Source organism: Perissodus microlepis, chromosome 17 (assembly GCF_051167445.1).
Source record: "Perissodus microlepis isolate ML-2025 ecotype Zambia chromosome 17, ASM5116744v1, whole genome shotgun sequence".
Taxonomy (NCBI): Eukaryota; Metazoa; Chordata; class Actinopteri; order Cichliformes; family Cichlidae; genus Perissodus; species Perissodus microlepis.
The window spans coordinates 10,876,945-10,893,502 of record NC_140477.1 but is presented as its reverse complement, the minus strand read 5'-3'; the positions used below and the strand labels follow the sequence as shown (position 1 = coordinate 10,893,502).

Here is a 16,558-nt window from a genome sequence, read left to right as displayed (position 1 = left end):
AGATTAAATTTAGTCACATTTTAAATTGAAGTAATTAAATATATCTTTCTCTGACTGAATATGGAATATTTTTAGCAGCCAAACGTGCATTTGCTTTACTGGAGCCACATTGCAATAGAAAGTGAGGATAATTGAATAAGTTGCTGGTGAGAATATCTTGTCTGGCAGATTGACAAAATCACACTCTCAAGCATAATTTGTAATATGGTGGAATTACGCTCTAAATACTGATTAGTAGCTTGTTTTAACTCTGTAATCGTGCTTTATATGATTTTACTGACTGCCAGCAGGCATTCCTCAAATCCCGACCTCACAACTTACAATCCCGTCCAACGAAATGGTCTCCCAACAAATGTCAACAATCATTGACAGAGTATAGTTTAGCTCGGCTGTGTTTATTGTGATTGTTAGCAGCCAAATGCACCACTTTTCCCCCTGGATGTTTCATTCTCAAACAGCTGCCAGATTTAAAGGGTCTGAATTGTTTTTTATTGTTTAAGTGTATTGATTGGTGTGCAAAGAGGCTGTGATCCATTGCAACAAAAATATGTCTCTGCAGAAACTGGAGAAACACAAGCGCTCGAACTATCTCGGTGTATCCCCTTGTCAGCTTTCACCACGACACAAAATCTTTTTTTTCTTTGATTTGAACAGGATCAAGAGGCTAATGTTTTTAAATGTCAGCATCTTTGACGTTACTAGAAAGTACTGCAGTAACACTGTGTGTTATATAGTATAAATATTCCACTTACCTTACTGTACCCAGCATCAGAGGTTAACACGGTGGTGCAATTTTAACTCGTAAAGTGCAGTCAGCATGAAAGATCTCCATTGCATCAAGGGTCACGTGCGGATTGCATTTTTTTTTTTTTTTTGAAGAATTCCTCTGCAACACAAAAATGATATTTATAAGTGTGTGTGTGCGCGCGCGTTGTTGCTCAAGCCTTTCAAGTGTTTAACCTTTTGCCAGACATATCCCATCCAGGGGCTTCTGCCTAACAGACAAAGGCTCTTGTTTGACCTTTTTGTTCTTAAATATTTGTTGAGAAAGATAAGGCTTAGAAATTCTTGACAGAAACAGGTAAACATCACCGCTGAAGTTGGAACTACTCTAGACGAAGCCATTATTTTCTAAGCTCCAGAAGCTCCAGAAAATAACTTTCTGAGCAAATAGTTTAAGGGACTCCTTATGGATCTGCCTCACGAGTGGAAGTTATTATAAAACGAAATTGCTCTATTGCATCTGGGCTTTTAAGAGCTAATTGTTGCTTATATGGTTGATATTTCCATAGATTTTTTTTTTTATATGCCAGATGCGATGCAGCAATAATGTACTCTTAAGTTTAGATCTTACTTTTATGTCACTCTTCTGGACATAAAAGGTCATAAATAAAACAATCATGTCTGATTTAAAGCTTGCTTAATAATAAACATAAGAAGATATAAAGTTTAAGTCAGTCTTCTCTGTAGCGTTGACTGCGTTTGAATAAATCCTCTCTGCAGCGAGGATATTTTTCACCCATCTAAGATGAACAGCAACACATATTCTCAGCGTCAGGCATGGTGTTTTATAAACTACCGGAGGTCATTTGTGCGCGCGCATTTGTCGGCTGTTCCTATTAAAGATGAGTATGTTATTTCCATACTCATGCATCACTGCTGCGGCTCGGCTCTAAATGTAATTGAAGGAACTCTACATCTGTCCGCCTTTCCTTCTTAAAAGGAAAAATAAATAAAGAAGAAGAGAAATAAAGGAGGTGAGACAGAGAAAAGTCATGCAGTGTCCACCTTTATGCTGGATGTTGTGTATCTATTCGCACCAGTACCCATTAAATAGCAATATAAAAACAGCTCAGGTCAGCCCTTCTTTGGCGCTGAGGCAGCTTTCAACACCACATTGCATGTCTACTATAGGCTACGCCTCAAATCAATGCCTGGACCAAAGCCCCCTTGCAGACACAGTTTTCCGTCAGTATGTATATTTCGGTCTTGACCCCTCTCCATCTGCCTCCCCAAGTCTGTTTTTTTTTCTCTTCCTTTTATCCACGGAGTAATTTTTCTGTCTCCCACTGTCACTAGTTCACCTGAAGCCTTTTTTTCCTGAGAAGCTGAAAGAGCTTACATAGCATTTTCAAATGAAGAGGAGGAATTTGCATTCTTTATTTCAAGTCTTCTTTTCACTTGCTGTCCAGCACCCTGTGTGCCAGCACTCTCACTATTTCATCTTCTCACTAATAGTTCATCCTGCACTTTGAGTTTTACTTTGAATTTGAGTTTTCTGGTTTTATCATTTTATTCACCTTTTCCAAAACATTTTATACCACAACACCTTTTGTTCTCAAAGAGCCAGACAGCAAGGAATTTACTGTGGAACTGAAAAATCAATGTAGCTCATACAATGCCACAAGGCATAATGAAAGGTGACTAGAAAGGTATCAGTGCTCTTGGCAGTTGGATACAGCCTGTTAAGATGGAACTAATTTCAGTTTTATGTCTTAATGCATTAGAGGGTGTCCATGTTGTGTGGACATTCAGCCAGGATATGCACCTGACACCTGATTCAAGAACCCTCCCAGTGTCCCCTCTGGCCACTGTGCTGATTGATCTTTACTCTGCAGTGACCTTGCATGAGTTCCCTCCTCAGCAGTCATATCTGAAAATGTGAAGTTCTCACAGATGTGTGTCAGCCATAAAATTACATTTAGGGCTTGTTTATCTTGTTTGTCTCACTTGTTTATCTTAGACCGCAGGGCAGCTATAAAATGCACCTGGATATGAGTCATCATGTATGTTTTAAACTGGCTTTCGTGCTCTCATGTATGTGTTAGCTTTAGCTGGCCTTAATCTCTTTTATCATATCTGACGGCTTGTATCACTTTTCTTTCCCTTTCTGCAGTTGGTGTTGGAAGCCCATAATGTTCCAGAACTCTCTGCAGGTGTCAACTGTACATTTGAGAACCTGGCTGAGATGAATGGCTTGGTGGAGGGAAATCGGATAAAGTGCTCCTCGCCCGCTGAAAAGGAAATGCCACGAATAATCGTTGACAAAGGTAAAAAAAAGAAGAAGAAGACTGGAGTCATCACGTATTAGATTAGGACTTGAATGACTTTCAGGTACATGCACATCTGGATATTCTCCCTTCTGTCAGAAGCATGCTTGTCCTAGGGCAATGAGTGTTCTGTGAATTTTTGTTTTCTCATTGCCATCAGTAACTCAGCAGGCCTTGAAGCACTGCCTTAGGATATGTTTAGTAATTGAATGAACATTAGTTATTTGTCGGAATGTGGGATTTTTCTTCTCGCCTACCTTAACATGAATACGCTCTAGAGGGAGTTATGGGACCCTAGTTAACCTCGGTGTAAAAAGCAGAAAATCACACTTCACAGCGTGGTTTTACTACAGCATTTCAGCTAACGTGTAGCCTAGAGATAATATAATCTCTGTGGACAGTTTCCCTGTGTACCACTGCCTTACTGATCATTTTCATTTACATGGAGTTTTTCTTTTGATAACCCTGTCCTTCTCTCTCTTGGGTGGCCAAGCTTGTTCTAATTGAGAAAACTCCCATCTGGGAAGGTCTGTCTGCAGGCAGTTGATCCTTCACCAACGCTTACGTGTCCTCGTGTTGAGATAATGAAATTGCAATCCCTTGATTTTTCTTTCTAAAAGAAGAAATAGAGAACAAAAAATATTAGGATTCGGCTGTAATGCTACCATTTATGATGGAAAGACTCTAAAGAAGATATTTTCAACTGTTTGCGCGTCGTGCAAAAAAAGTAGTTTCTACATTGTTTATATAATGGATTCAAATGCAAAGATACACATTCGCGTTTTTCTTTATTCCTCGGTTGCTCCAAGAACAGAAGAACAGAAGAATCACACATATATGTGCCTAACAGACATATGAAATCATTTCAATAAAGTTATCCACAGACAGACAGCACACATGTACATGTACAGCTGAAAGGGAGCCTGGGGGTGCTTTGGGGAATTTGAAAAAAAACATTTGTTCAATGTTTGCTATGTCACATGTAAAGCTGGTAATGCTGCAGTCATGCAAACATTGATGTGCAAATATGTACTCTGAGTCATCCACAAATGATCCATACAGCATTTCTCCCTACCGACTGCTTGTCACCCTCCACTCTCACAAACATATGGTTTTCCTGTTTTAGGGAGAGGAAACCATTCCAAATGTTCGTGTCTTTTATCTTCAATTTTTACTAGTACTCATTAGTCTAAGCTCAGTTGAAAGAGGGAAAAGGGAGAGCAATGGATGAAGTGACGAGAGGCGGGGAGAGATAGTGTTAGCAGGCTTCAAGGTAACATTTAGGTGGCCTAATTAGGACAGATCCGTTGTCAGTGGTGCTTTACTGTGATTGATGAATGATTCCTCCTTTGTTGGAGAGATGGGGGACAGACACGAGGGAGACGAAGGAGTTGCAATGTGGAAGGAATTGAAGAGCCCTGGGTAGAGAGATAGAGCGAGGATGAGAGAGAGACACATAGGTAGTCTAGAAAGAGAGAGAGCGCATTTAGATGTGTGGATGGGCTGTTGAATTAAACATGAACTCCTTCATTAGTGCCAGACAAAAGGACACACCAAATACAGATGAGGCGCAAGCTCACGGACACGCACGCTCAAACAGACACACACAAACACACACGTACTTTCCGTTTCATCATCTTCTTCCTTTACCTTGTCAAAGACTCTCTCAAAGACTTTTCCAGGGGAATATTGTCCATCCCGAGGGATATGCGCCAACTTTTGTTTCTTGTAAGACGCCAGGAATAGGCAGAGTTAACCCAATAAAACCCTCTTTTTCTACTCTCTTTCTTTGCTAAGACATACTGCCTTTACCATTGCAACAAGCTGATCACCTGTAGCTCCTAGCAGTGCAGTCATTTTCTTTTTCTTTAAAACGAAATCTAACTCAACTTTGTAAAATGATATTTGAATAAGCGAATGAAATGATTATCATACAAGTGGTGTCGACCCCCTGCCTGTGCTGAAAGAGTAGCGGTGACACTCTAACATTACCATTATAATACTGTTTTGTTTCTCCTACTTGTTTGAAGAGTTGAATGAAGCTGTCAATAACAGCTTCAAGTAACGTGTTCTGAAACAAAGGCAATTCCTCCTTCTGTTAGTTCTCATTCTTGTTGTCCTTGTCTTGTGTTTCTTTGTTTTGTTAGCAGAGTACAAAAGCTTTCTTCCTACCTTTGTGTATCAAACCGTTAATTTTGACTTTAATCTGTTTTCTCTAGGTGACCACCAGATCGTGCAGCTCTATCTCAAGTCCAAAGAGACCGGCCTGGCATTTGCAAATACAAGTTTTGTTTTCTACAATTGCAGTGTGCACAAATCGTAAGTTTATGTCTACTATTAGTTTCTAATTGCACTTCAGTGAGTGTATAAAACAATGCCAAAGTTATGTTGTATTAATATCTGGGGGGCCGAACTAAAGAGTCCAGGCATGCAGCATTTGCAATTAGTTTGTGTCTTGCTTCCTTGGCCTTTGGGGTGGCTCTGGCTCAGGAGGTAGAGCACGTCGTCTACTTACTGAAAGGTTCATGGTTCAATCCTTGGCTGCCCCAGTCTGGGTGCCAAAATATCTTTGGGCAATAACCACAGGTTACTCCCAATGCATTCATTGTAGTGGGAATGTTTGGTAGAAAGTGTATATACGTAGACAACGTGAATGAGATATGTTGTCTAAAGTGCTTTGAGTGCACAACTAGAAAAGTGCTCTGTGAGGTCCAGTACATTTAAAACAGATACTTTGTTGCAAATCTGATGCCTCTATATTGTTGAAAAGCTGCCACAAACTATGTGCAGAATTCATTCGTGCACAGAAGTTGTTACATTGAGCTTTTGTACTTCAGTGCATTTGGTGCTGCTTAGTCCTAATTCAAAACTATGCTCTCCTTGTAGGTGTCTGTCATGTGTGAGTAGTCCCTACCAGTGCCACTGGTGTAAATACAGACATGACTGTACCCATGACCCTCGCACATGTTCCTTCCAGGAGGGTCGAGTGAAGAAGCCTGAGGTGAGTCCCAAACCGAGCATGAGATTAAAAGTTTGCATTGATTTTTGTTTTTCTTTTCAACCTGTACAGGTATTGAAACACATTGTAGCACCCAGAAGGTAGACGATGCCAGAGCTAGGCGGGGATTGTAAACCTGTGCTGTCAGAATTGTTGTTTAAGCAGCTCTCAAGGGGGACCATGTTTTCTAGCATCACTTCTGTCTATAGATTTAAAGACTGTCAAATTACATCCCATTAAGACATTGTCCACAAATCCTCAGATTTTACTGCTGCCCAGCTTCAGTCCAGCCTCTGGGTATTGAGCCAGCTAAGTTATAAAACATGGTGAAATAAATTGAGGGGAAATGTTTGGCTACGTGAGACTAACAGCCATCGGTCGAGGTTTTACATGCAAAAAGAGTTATGTTAAAAGGACTGAGACACCTTTCAGCTGTAGTGCTTCCATCTGGCATGAGCCTCTTGGCATGTCTCACTCTTGACTGCACATCAAAGGGCAGTGGAAGCTAATAAAACTGAGTCATTTCCACTTGCCCAACCCTATTCCCTGTGACAGCTTAGTCTGTGTGAATTATCAATAGTATTGGCAGCCAGTTCTATTCCCTTCGAAACAGAACCCACTGTAATTAGGCTGCTCTGCTGCAGAGGACAAGCCACTCACTGGATGGGGTACATTCAGTGAATGCCCCCAAAGCAGCCACTCCCCATCCTGTGAGAGAGAGGCTTCATGCTGATTTAGAGCGGCTGCAGCAGTAGTAGCCTTTAGGGCAAAGCGGCGAGGTAAAGGAAATTTAGGGGATGTGCCCGTGATTTGGGCCTGTGGGTACAGTATTCCACGGGTATCTGCATTTCTCTGTATTTTTATGTGTATATACAGTGTGTGGCTGTCTTTGGCCTGTCTGTTTTCTGACAATTCGCAGTGGCTTTCAGGGGGAGGGTTTTACAGGGAGTGAGTGGCCTGTTAATCTTAGCCTGAGGTGAGCTATGATGAAGATCACTAGTGCTCATGTCTAGGTTGGCAGACGCCGCACGACGGGCAGGGACAAGCTTAGCCAGATTGTCTCCTTTGATGAGCAGTCTGCTCTCGATTGTGTTATTCCACCCGTGTTTCCCCCGAGCCATTCAACCTGCTCAGACGATATTATTTTCTTTTTCCGCCGTTTCCATTATCCTTTTGAACCTTCTGCTTAGTTAGGCCCAAGCGTGAGTCTTTGCAGGTTTACTTTTCCAATTAGCTCAGGCGCCGGTGGTCAATATTGACTCTGGATAATAACGCGTGAATCCTCTCCTATTGTGTTGCTGACTAAAAGAAAACCATAAATAAAGCAAGGCGGATTTGGTATTAGCACATTAATGACATCCTTTTTTTTGACATGTTGTTTCAAAAAAGACAGGTGTTTTGCAGGCTTAATGCCTTTTAATTTGCTTTTAATTAACCCCTCAAATCCAGGGTCATGTTTTTTTCTGCCGGCCTTTTGGTGGTCTTTTTGAATTAACAGACACACAAATCTACAAGCTTGATAGCATGCACACTCACATACAGCCATAGAAGATTTTTCAGATTTCATAAAAGGCATCAAGTCAACTTTGCTCTGAAACAGGATGGCCTCTTACTGCAGCACATGAATTTTTGTGTACTATTACAATTAGGGGATTTCAGGAAGTGATCTGAATAATCCCCTAACTCTATGCTAATGATCGAGCCAGGCAAATCTCCCTACTGGTTGAGCTTGTTGTTAGTATGCATCGGAGGACAGCGTTAAAGCCCAGCCTGGGTGTACGGTGAATGCCTTTTTATTCATGCCAGCAATGATATGGGCACACGGATCAGACATTTGCCTGTTGGCACATTAACTAAGGGCGTGTCCCTGTTTACCCTCCACACATGTCAAGGACTTAGCCATCATTCTGATGAGTCTCAGTGACAAAGGACGTGCTTGCAGCTTCATTCAGTTTCACTGTAGAAAGAGCCAACAGTCATTTCCAACCTCTGCAGCATTGATGTGAATAGGTTGTGTTTACCCAGTGAACAATATTTGTTTTCCTACATATTTAGCTCTGTTTCATCTCTCCTCCCTAATTCACACATGGTCTCACCTAAAGACACTGATGAAACTGGGGACACTTCCTGTTCTCTTTGTCTGACGAAAACCACAGGGGGATATTTCCCCCTCTTCTTCCTCCGTCTATAACACAGCATGTTCATATCCTGAGTTTCTGTCAAGCCTTACCCTAATATATTCAGTTGGTAGGAAGATGCAAAAAACACACAAATATTAATGTTACCAAAGATGTATCACTATCTCCTGGCATATAAAGCATCCTTGTCCTTTGTTGTTGTTTGATTATTTGCTTCTTGACTGCGTGATCAATGCCGTAGACTTTATTTACCAGGAATTTATTGATCAAGTGATCAGGATAATGTTATTAAAGAACCCATATGCCAATTGTAATAGCTATTAGTTGCCAATATTAGACAGAAATGGTAGCGCGAGGTGCTTTGGTTCAATTCATGGACAAATCAATGCCATGCACACGCACTGACTGTTGAGGACCAGTTTGAGCATTTGCAGAGAAAAGAGGAAAAATGGATATGCGAAAATCGAGAATGAAAGCAAATGAAACAAAGTTGAAAAGAAAATTACAGAAAGGCGCTGAAAGTGAAAGTTTAAAGAGGTAAGATCTGAAAAATACGGGAATAAAAAAGGCACAATAACAAGAAACGGAAGCAGTCAGATGATCATAGAGGCTTTAAACAAACCCCTGAAGTTAGGGAAATGGCAAACAGAGAAATGATTACCAACAATGTGTTTTAAGATCTGGGCTGACAGATGAAGTTAGTCTTCCTACCATAGTTGTACATGTACGTACTTTACCTTATTTTCGTTGTTGTTTTTTTACAATCAACATTATAACTTAACTAACTTTAGTTTTTTGTTGTTAATGATGAAATAAAGTGGTTTGGATGAAGCCCTGATTACTTGTTTTTTATTCCTCTATGGGATGTGTTGCAGTGCTGCTTCTGTATTCTGAAATATGAACATTTGGTTTATTGAGTTGAATGTTTTCATAACCTGGAAAATGATGAAAAAACACATTTTAATAAATCCTAACAGTTCTTAAAAACAAATGGATGCAAATGCAGAGAGGAGGAAAAAATAACAGATATAGCAAGAAAAAAAAGGAACCAGTTATTTGGGAAAACTTTAAGGCAATGAAGGAATGAATGGTGGGATAAAAACAGGGATGAGAAACGAGTGAAGAGCAGAGAACGTGGAGAGTGTCTTTGCCTGAGGCTCTGTTGGATATGATAAAACAGAGGCTTGTTAAGGGGAGCTCTTGGTAACCACTAAGTGTGTGTGCGCATGTATAAAAACTTAAGATCCTCTTCATCTTCACACCTTGCACTTCTATAATTATGTCTGTCTCTCTCTGTCTCCCTCCCTCCTTAGCTTCAAACTATGCCAAGGGCTTTTACATTCACAGCTCCCATTCTGCTTCCTACTCTCTGTCACTTTCTCTATCTCCACCCATCCACACCTCCCACGAGGCTCTAATTATCAGATCTAAGTAGGTCCCAAAGAAGAAAAGGAGTCAGAAAAGAGGGAGGGCAATCAGCGAGAGAGTTGATAAGAGAAATGAGAAGGGTCAGTGAGATAGATCAAACAGCACAGGGTGCGTTTAGAGAGATAGAAATGAAGGAGGGAAAAACCTCACCTCTGATTCTCAGAGGTGAGGTTAAAGAAAACATCGAGGTGGCGATGGAGACAGGAAGAATGAAGAGTTATTACATATTTGGGGGGAGAGGCGCCGACTTTTTTCAAACGTCTTAGCTTATTATGTTGTTATGATGAGTCATGCTATTGACAGATACTCTCCTTAGGGATTTACTGCAAGTGTTTGATTACATGACTGGAAGAGTGTCAGTGAAGCTCCCGGCACCACACGCGCACCGACAGACACATGAAGTAAAACACATACAGTTAAGCAGCTAGTTCAATCCACATCAAAGTGTAGTTTGTAGTTCCCATCTCTCCCACTTTAATATTCCCCCTTTTTTTAAAAAAAAAAAAACAAAAACCCTCCAAAAACTTCTACTTGTCTCTACACATGCAGATATTTTCAGTGAAATATGTCCTGGATTTTAAGATCCCCTCAAATACACAATATGTTCACGTAATTAAATTTTGGAAAAACAACAGCAACATCTCTTTCCAGAAATTGTTTTCCTGTTCTAAATAATCCATTTAACATGCTGTCAGTAGTTTTCACGGGGAACTAGAAAACTGGAAATAATTATTCTGAGCCACTGGAACAGCTTCTTTTGCATTTAGTTAGTGTAATTTGTAAATTATGCGAGCGCCACAAATTAATTTAACCCCTGATTTATTGGATTGCAATAGGAATCTCAGTAAAATAACTACTGAGTTCCTTTCGTCTTTCATGGAACCTGTAATTCAAACTCCACTTATAGGTACGGCTTTGAAAGAGTGCAAAGTTTTCTGTCATTGTCTGCCATTTATGATTTGTATGTGTTTATACAGGGAGTGCAGAATTATTAGGCAAATGAGTATTTTGTCCACATCATCCTCTTCATGCATGTTGTCTTACTCCAAGCTGTATAGGCTCAAAAGCCTACTACCAATTAAGCATATTAGGTGATGTGCATCTCTGTAATGACAAGGGGTGTGGTCTAATGACATCAACACCCTATATCAGGTGTGCATAATTATTAGGCAACTTCCTTTCCTTTGGCAAAATGGGTCAAAAGAAGGACTTGACAGGCTCTGAAAAGTCAAAAATAGTGAGATATCTTGCAGAGGGATGCAGCAGTCTCAAAATTGCAAAGCTTCTGAAGCGTGATCATCGAACAATCAAGCGTTTCATTCAAAATAGTCAACAGAGTCGCAAGAAGCGTGTGGAAAAACCAAGGCGCAAAATAACTGCCCATGAACTGAGAAAAGTCAAGCGTGCAGCTGCCAAGATGCCGCTTGCCACCAGTTTGGCCATATTTCAGAGCTGCAACATCACTGGAGTGCCCAAAAGCACAAGGTGTGCAATACTCAGAGACATGGCCAAGGTAAGAAAGGCTGAAAGACGACCACCACTGAACAAGACACACAAGCTGAAACGTCAAGACTGGGCCAAGAAATATCTCAAGACTGATTTTTCTAAGGTTTTATGGACTGATGAAATGAGAGTGAGTCTTGATGGGCCAGATGGATGGGCCCGTGGCTGGATTGGTAAAGGGCAGAAAGCTCCAGTCCGACTCAGACGCCAGCAAGGTGGAGGTGGAGTACTGGTTTGGGCTGGTATCATCAAAGATGAGCTTGTGGGGCCTTTTCGGGTTGAGGATGGAGTCAAGCTCAACTCCCAGTCCTACTGCCAGTTCCTGGAAGACACCTTCTTCAAGCAGTGGTACAGGAAGAAGTCTGCATCCTTCAAGAAAAACATGATTTTCATGCAGGACAATGCTCCATCACACGTGTCCAAGTACTCCACAGCGTGGCTGGCAAGAAAGGGTATAAAAGAAGAAAAACTAATGACATGGCCACCTTGTTCACCTGATCTGAACCCCATTGAGAACCTGTGGTCCATCATCAAATGTGAGATTTACAAGGAGGGAAAACAGTACACCTCTCTGAACAGTGTCTGGGAGGCTGTGGTTGCTGCTGCACGCAATGTTGATGGTGAACAGATCAAAACACTGACAGAATCCATGGATGGCAGGCTTTTGAGTGTCCTTGCAAAGAAAGGTGGCTATATTGGTCGCTGATTTGTTTTTGTTTTGTTTTTGAATGTCAGAAACGTATATTTGTGAATGTGGAGATGTTATATTGGTTTCACTGGTAAAAATAAATAATTGAAATGGGTATATATTTGTTTTTTGTTAAGTTGCCTAATAATTATGCACAGTAATAGTCACCTGCACACACAGATATCCCCCTAAAATAGCTAAAACTAAAAACAAACTAAAAACTACTTCCAAAAACATTCAGCTTTGATATTAATGAGTTTTTTGGGTTCATTGAGAACATGGTTGTTGTTCAATAATAAAATTATTCCTCAAAAATACAACTTGCCTAATAATTCTGCACTCCCTGTATGTATGAATGTATTTGTCTGTGAATCTGCATTTCCTCTCCTGCTATTTGGTGCACCTCAGTCATTGAGCTAGACAAGGAAACAATAAATACACAGACATTAAACCTACCTAACACTAACATAAATCTCAACAGCAACAGCAAGCATCACTGCCAGCAGCATGAGCATCTCTAGCCAGCTAGGGGATATGCATGTGTTTGTCCAAACCAATAAAAGCCCACTTGGCCTCAGGAAGAGCTGGCAGTGATCGTACTGTTATACAAGTGTGTCTGAGTGTGTATGTGTACATACAAATATGAAAAATTAGAGCTAAGTAGCAAAAAACACAGACTACCACCATTATACACACTGCCTCGATTGTAATTTCACTTCCGCATGGTGCATTTATAATCGGTATTTAAGCGAGATTTATGTATTTCTCCTTTTTCATGTTTATCTCTTCTGTCACAAAATATGATGTTTATTTAAAGGTGGTTAGGGAGGTTTTTTTGACTTCAACATACACGATGAATGATACCTCACAAATCTCTCAAAGAATACAGGGCTTGGTTGTGAGGTTATATTGTAATGTGGAAAGTCAACTTCAAAAGATTTCAACCTCCACAGAGACTATTTTCTTCTTTTTCCACCATTTCCATTATGTCGCTTTAAAAAAAGGAAAAAAATCGACATTTGTTTGAGAGTCACACAACATCCAGTCTGTGCTGTAGGCAAACAGATGTACTATACTTCATCACATTGAGAAAATGTAATGAAATATAGCAATTAGTCAATTTTTTATGAGTTCTCTGCTATGCTCGGGTCCTATTCTGCTATACTACTATAAATTTCATATTAGGCTGTTGTTAGCTGGTTGCCAGACAGTGTAATGACATCACGGTGTATCATCTGTATCATAATATTCAAGTTTTGAGGAAATTAATTTGATTTTGTTTTGAAAATGAAAATAAAGTGCTTCTTCAAGTGTTATATGTGTATAAATACATTTATATGTCCTATACTCGGTTATTTTGGCTCATTGGCTTTAAGGCATTTATGATATCATAATATCTGATATGGATAAGAACCTTTAGTGGCCTGGATACCTGTGTGAAAGAGTGGTTGGTCAACTTTTTATTATATAGTGCAGTGCGGTGAGCTTGTATGCATGAGCCTCTAGACCAAGGCTCACAGTACGGGTTTGAATCTGCTGATTATGTAATGATTTTGCAGAAGCAAGTCCTTTTCAACCAACTTTTAATGTAAAGAGACATTTTTTTCTAATCTTTTCATCAATCTGAAAGGATAGATTTTCACCTTTAATGTTTTATCCAGATTTCAACAATGTTTTAATGTCTGGCAAAGACATTAAAGTTTTTCAGTCTTTTCAGCAGCAATGCATATTTTTGATCAAAATGCAATTTAACCATTCTACTAAAGGGGGGAACAACTAAGCTGTAGTGCCTCTTCACCTCACTGTGCAATACCTTTTGTGCAATACTTTTGTTAATAGTCAATGGTGCAATAGACCTCAATACTTGAAATGTGCAATTCACTTGTATTTTTATTTTTATTCCTATTTATTCTATTTATCCCCTTCGTATATTTTATTTATATATGTCTCTGTATTTATATATGTGTGTGTGTGTGTGTGTATGTGTGTATATATATATATATATATATATATATATATACATATAATATTCTGTAACTGTAACTTCTGTCGGTGCTGTGCTTTTGGAAACAGAATTTCCCAGAGGAACCCACCCGAGGGATTAATAAAGTTTTATCTTATCTTATCCTCTTAAGTGGAAAAATAGTTCAGTCCATAACATTTTTAGTTGATGACATTCATTTTATACTGTTATGTGATTCTGTTTTTGTACATACAGTAAAATTTCTGTTAACCTTAGTCTACACGCATGTGCAAAAAAAAGGGAATTTCGCTCATCTCAAACACCACGGTGCAATTTAACTGCGCTTGCATGCATGCATCTACTTCCTGTGATGTTTGTGTGTGTGAAATCCTGTCTCCTCGTCATCATATGCGGCTATCAGTGTTCATCTGTGTCTTGAAAATTCAGCATAAGTCCCTGTGTTAAGTCATACTCGGGTGCTTTCCATGCCTTCATTTCCACAAACCAGATCAAATTCATTGTCCCCCATTGTTCAAGTGTATTAACTGGAAGAGACATGATTAAAAATGGATTGCATCTCTCTTTGCTCTCCCACTCATTTTCATTCACCAAATATGACCCTTCGTTCTTAGGAAAATGAGATTTGGAAGAGCAAACACGCATGCACCGCAACTTCCTTCCTCTCCTTCACCGCTGAACTCGCTCACCCTGTGTGTCATTTATCTATAATGACTTTGTGAATAGTGTCACAGAGCGTTCCCCTCTCTCACCACGCAGCTATCCAGTCAGTCACTCACTTAGCCTAACCCAATCAAGTGGCTTTTAATGAACTTCAAACAAGTGTTATCACCCGGTTCAACGTGCGCTACGCTTCACTCCCCCCAGCTCCATCCGCGTGGGGGCTCACCTTATCTGCTCTCCCTCTTTTTACCGTCTTTCCTCCTCCTTTGACACGCTAAAGCCCGTCCTGTCACATACACTTAATGGTGGGGTTTTTTTCCCCATTGCTGTGTTCTTTTATTGTTCTTCTCCTTCATTTGACCAATTTTGTCATCTCTTTCTCTCTATTTCAACTACCCTTCAGAGAAAATAGTACTTAGGGAAGCGCTGTTCTTCATTTTCTCTCTTTACCCTGCTTTACCACCCATTTTACCTTTAACTTCTGGTTGTCAGTCACTTTTCTGTTCTCCTGATAATGCTTTTTGTTTCAGTTATCCTCTGTGGTCTTTGCCTTTCCTTTTCTGTCCACCCCTTCCCTTCCCCTCTCCTCACCTGTTCTCTTTTTCTCCTCTTCATCCTTCAGGCGAGTCATAGGTGCTCTATATTTAACCCGCTAGTCACACCTGAATTGATTGGCTGTTAATTTTAGACTTCCAATTGCTAAGTGACTTTTACCTCTGTCTTGGTCTTCCCCTTTCTCTGTTATTTTTTCTCACCTAACATGGGCACAAGTATCACAGAAAAAAATCACAAATTTGCCACAAGGGGTTGTATGCCACAAGCATACAACACTCATACAGCAGACCCTAGATTTTGAAAAGGAAATGCACAAATTCAAACTCAGAGCTCATAGTCTATCAGAATAAGTACCTTTTATGTTATATCATTAATGCTCCTCTCCTGTGGATAATGACATTAGAGTACCTATTGACCTTCACTCGTTGAATGTGAGCAGGCCACAGGCCTGTAGGAAACACAGCTGACCTCTACTCAACAGAAAATCGAACAAATAAAAGCACTAAACACTGAAAATATACTGAAGTGTCATTAAATTAAACTAATGTTTATGAAGTACTGTTAGGTGGTATGCTATCTAGTGAGATAAATGATAAGTGTGAATGTCTCTGTGAATTTGCAGCTCATTGTGTGTTAGTCAGATTTTAGGAAATGCCCTGATGCAAGCAGCAACTTTCCTTACTGCCTTATAAAAAAATTAAACCGATTTAAATTGTTTTCTTTTTATTCACATCATGAAAAACAGCATAGGTATGAACTTTTTTGCAAAAAACAGTCCTATAAGCAAGACTGGGCTAGCCTTGCAGGAGATCAGTGCTGCATTTGACCCCAATGATGGGAAAGAGTGACACATCTTACTGGGAATATCAAGAGAACCAAAAGGACAAAAAAAAAAAACGACTTTCACTCCAAAACCTTTACAAAAGTTACATTAAAAAGCATTTTTACAAAAAGCTATTTTGGTCTCTGTGGGTAGCTAGCCTCTGCATTTACACTTTTCATCCAGATACGGGAGTTGAGGGATTTTGATTGGCAGGTGTCTCAACACAGCCAGCTATAACTCGTTGGTGTTTGCTAATTGAAGTTGATGGACCTGTGCACTGTGTTTGTGGTCTCGGTTCCTTTTTGAAGAATGTTTAATGGGATAATTTGACAAAAGAGATATCCTTCTCTTTCAGTTTTGCTGACAGATATTTTAGGATTTTACTGGTTATTAATTAGCAGGCGTGTTTGTCTTACTTGTGAATCCATGTTTTTAAAAAGCGTGCATTCATCTTTCATATGGTCTGTGGATTAAATGAAGTGCAAGTCACTTTTAGACATTAATAATGCCAGTCTCTTTAATCTTATGTGCTTCTCTTGGGCATTTTGCTTACACTGCAGAAATCAACTGCACTTCTAACAACAGTGAAGTGGAGAATGCATTTGAATCAAAATATACAAAAGGCTTACTTAAGCAAAAGCTCAACAGCGACACTGTTGGATCTCTTTGAGTAATGATGTTTTATTTGCAATTTGGCATTAGACCCACTGACCACCTTTCTTGTTTCTCTG

General features: G+C 39.8%; 1 protein-coding gene across 3 annotated transcripts in view; it reads left to right on the top strand.

Annotated features, from left to right (window-relative positions):
- plxna4 (plexin A4) overlaps positions 1–16,558 on the top strand; it is a 248,709-nt gene that overhangs the window by 171,526 nt on the left and 60,625 nt on the right. For all 3 annotated transcript variants that reach the window (XM_084909874.1, XM_084909873.1, XM_084909875.1), the window contains exons 7-9: positions 2,897–3,050; positions 5,270–5,369; positions 5,937–6,051. In XM_084909874.1, coding sequence (XP_084766000.1) covers positions 2,897–3,050; positions 5,270–5,369; positions 5,937–6,051 — 369 coding nt within the window. The remainder of the gene's footprint in view (positions 1–2,896; positions 3,051–5,269; positions 5,370–5,936; positions 6,052–16,558) is intronic.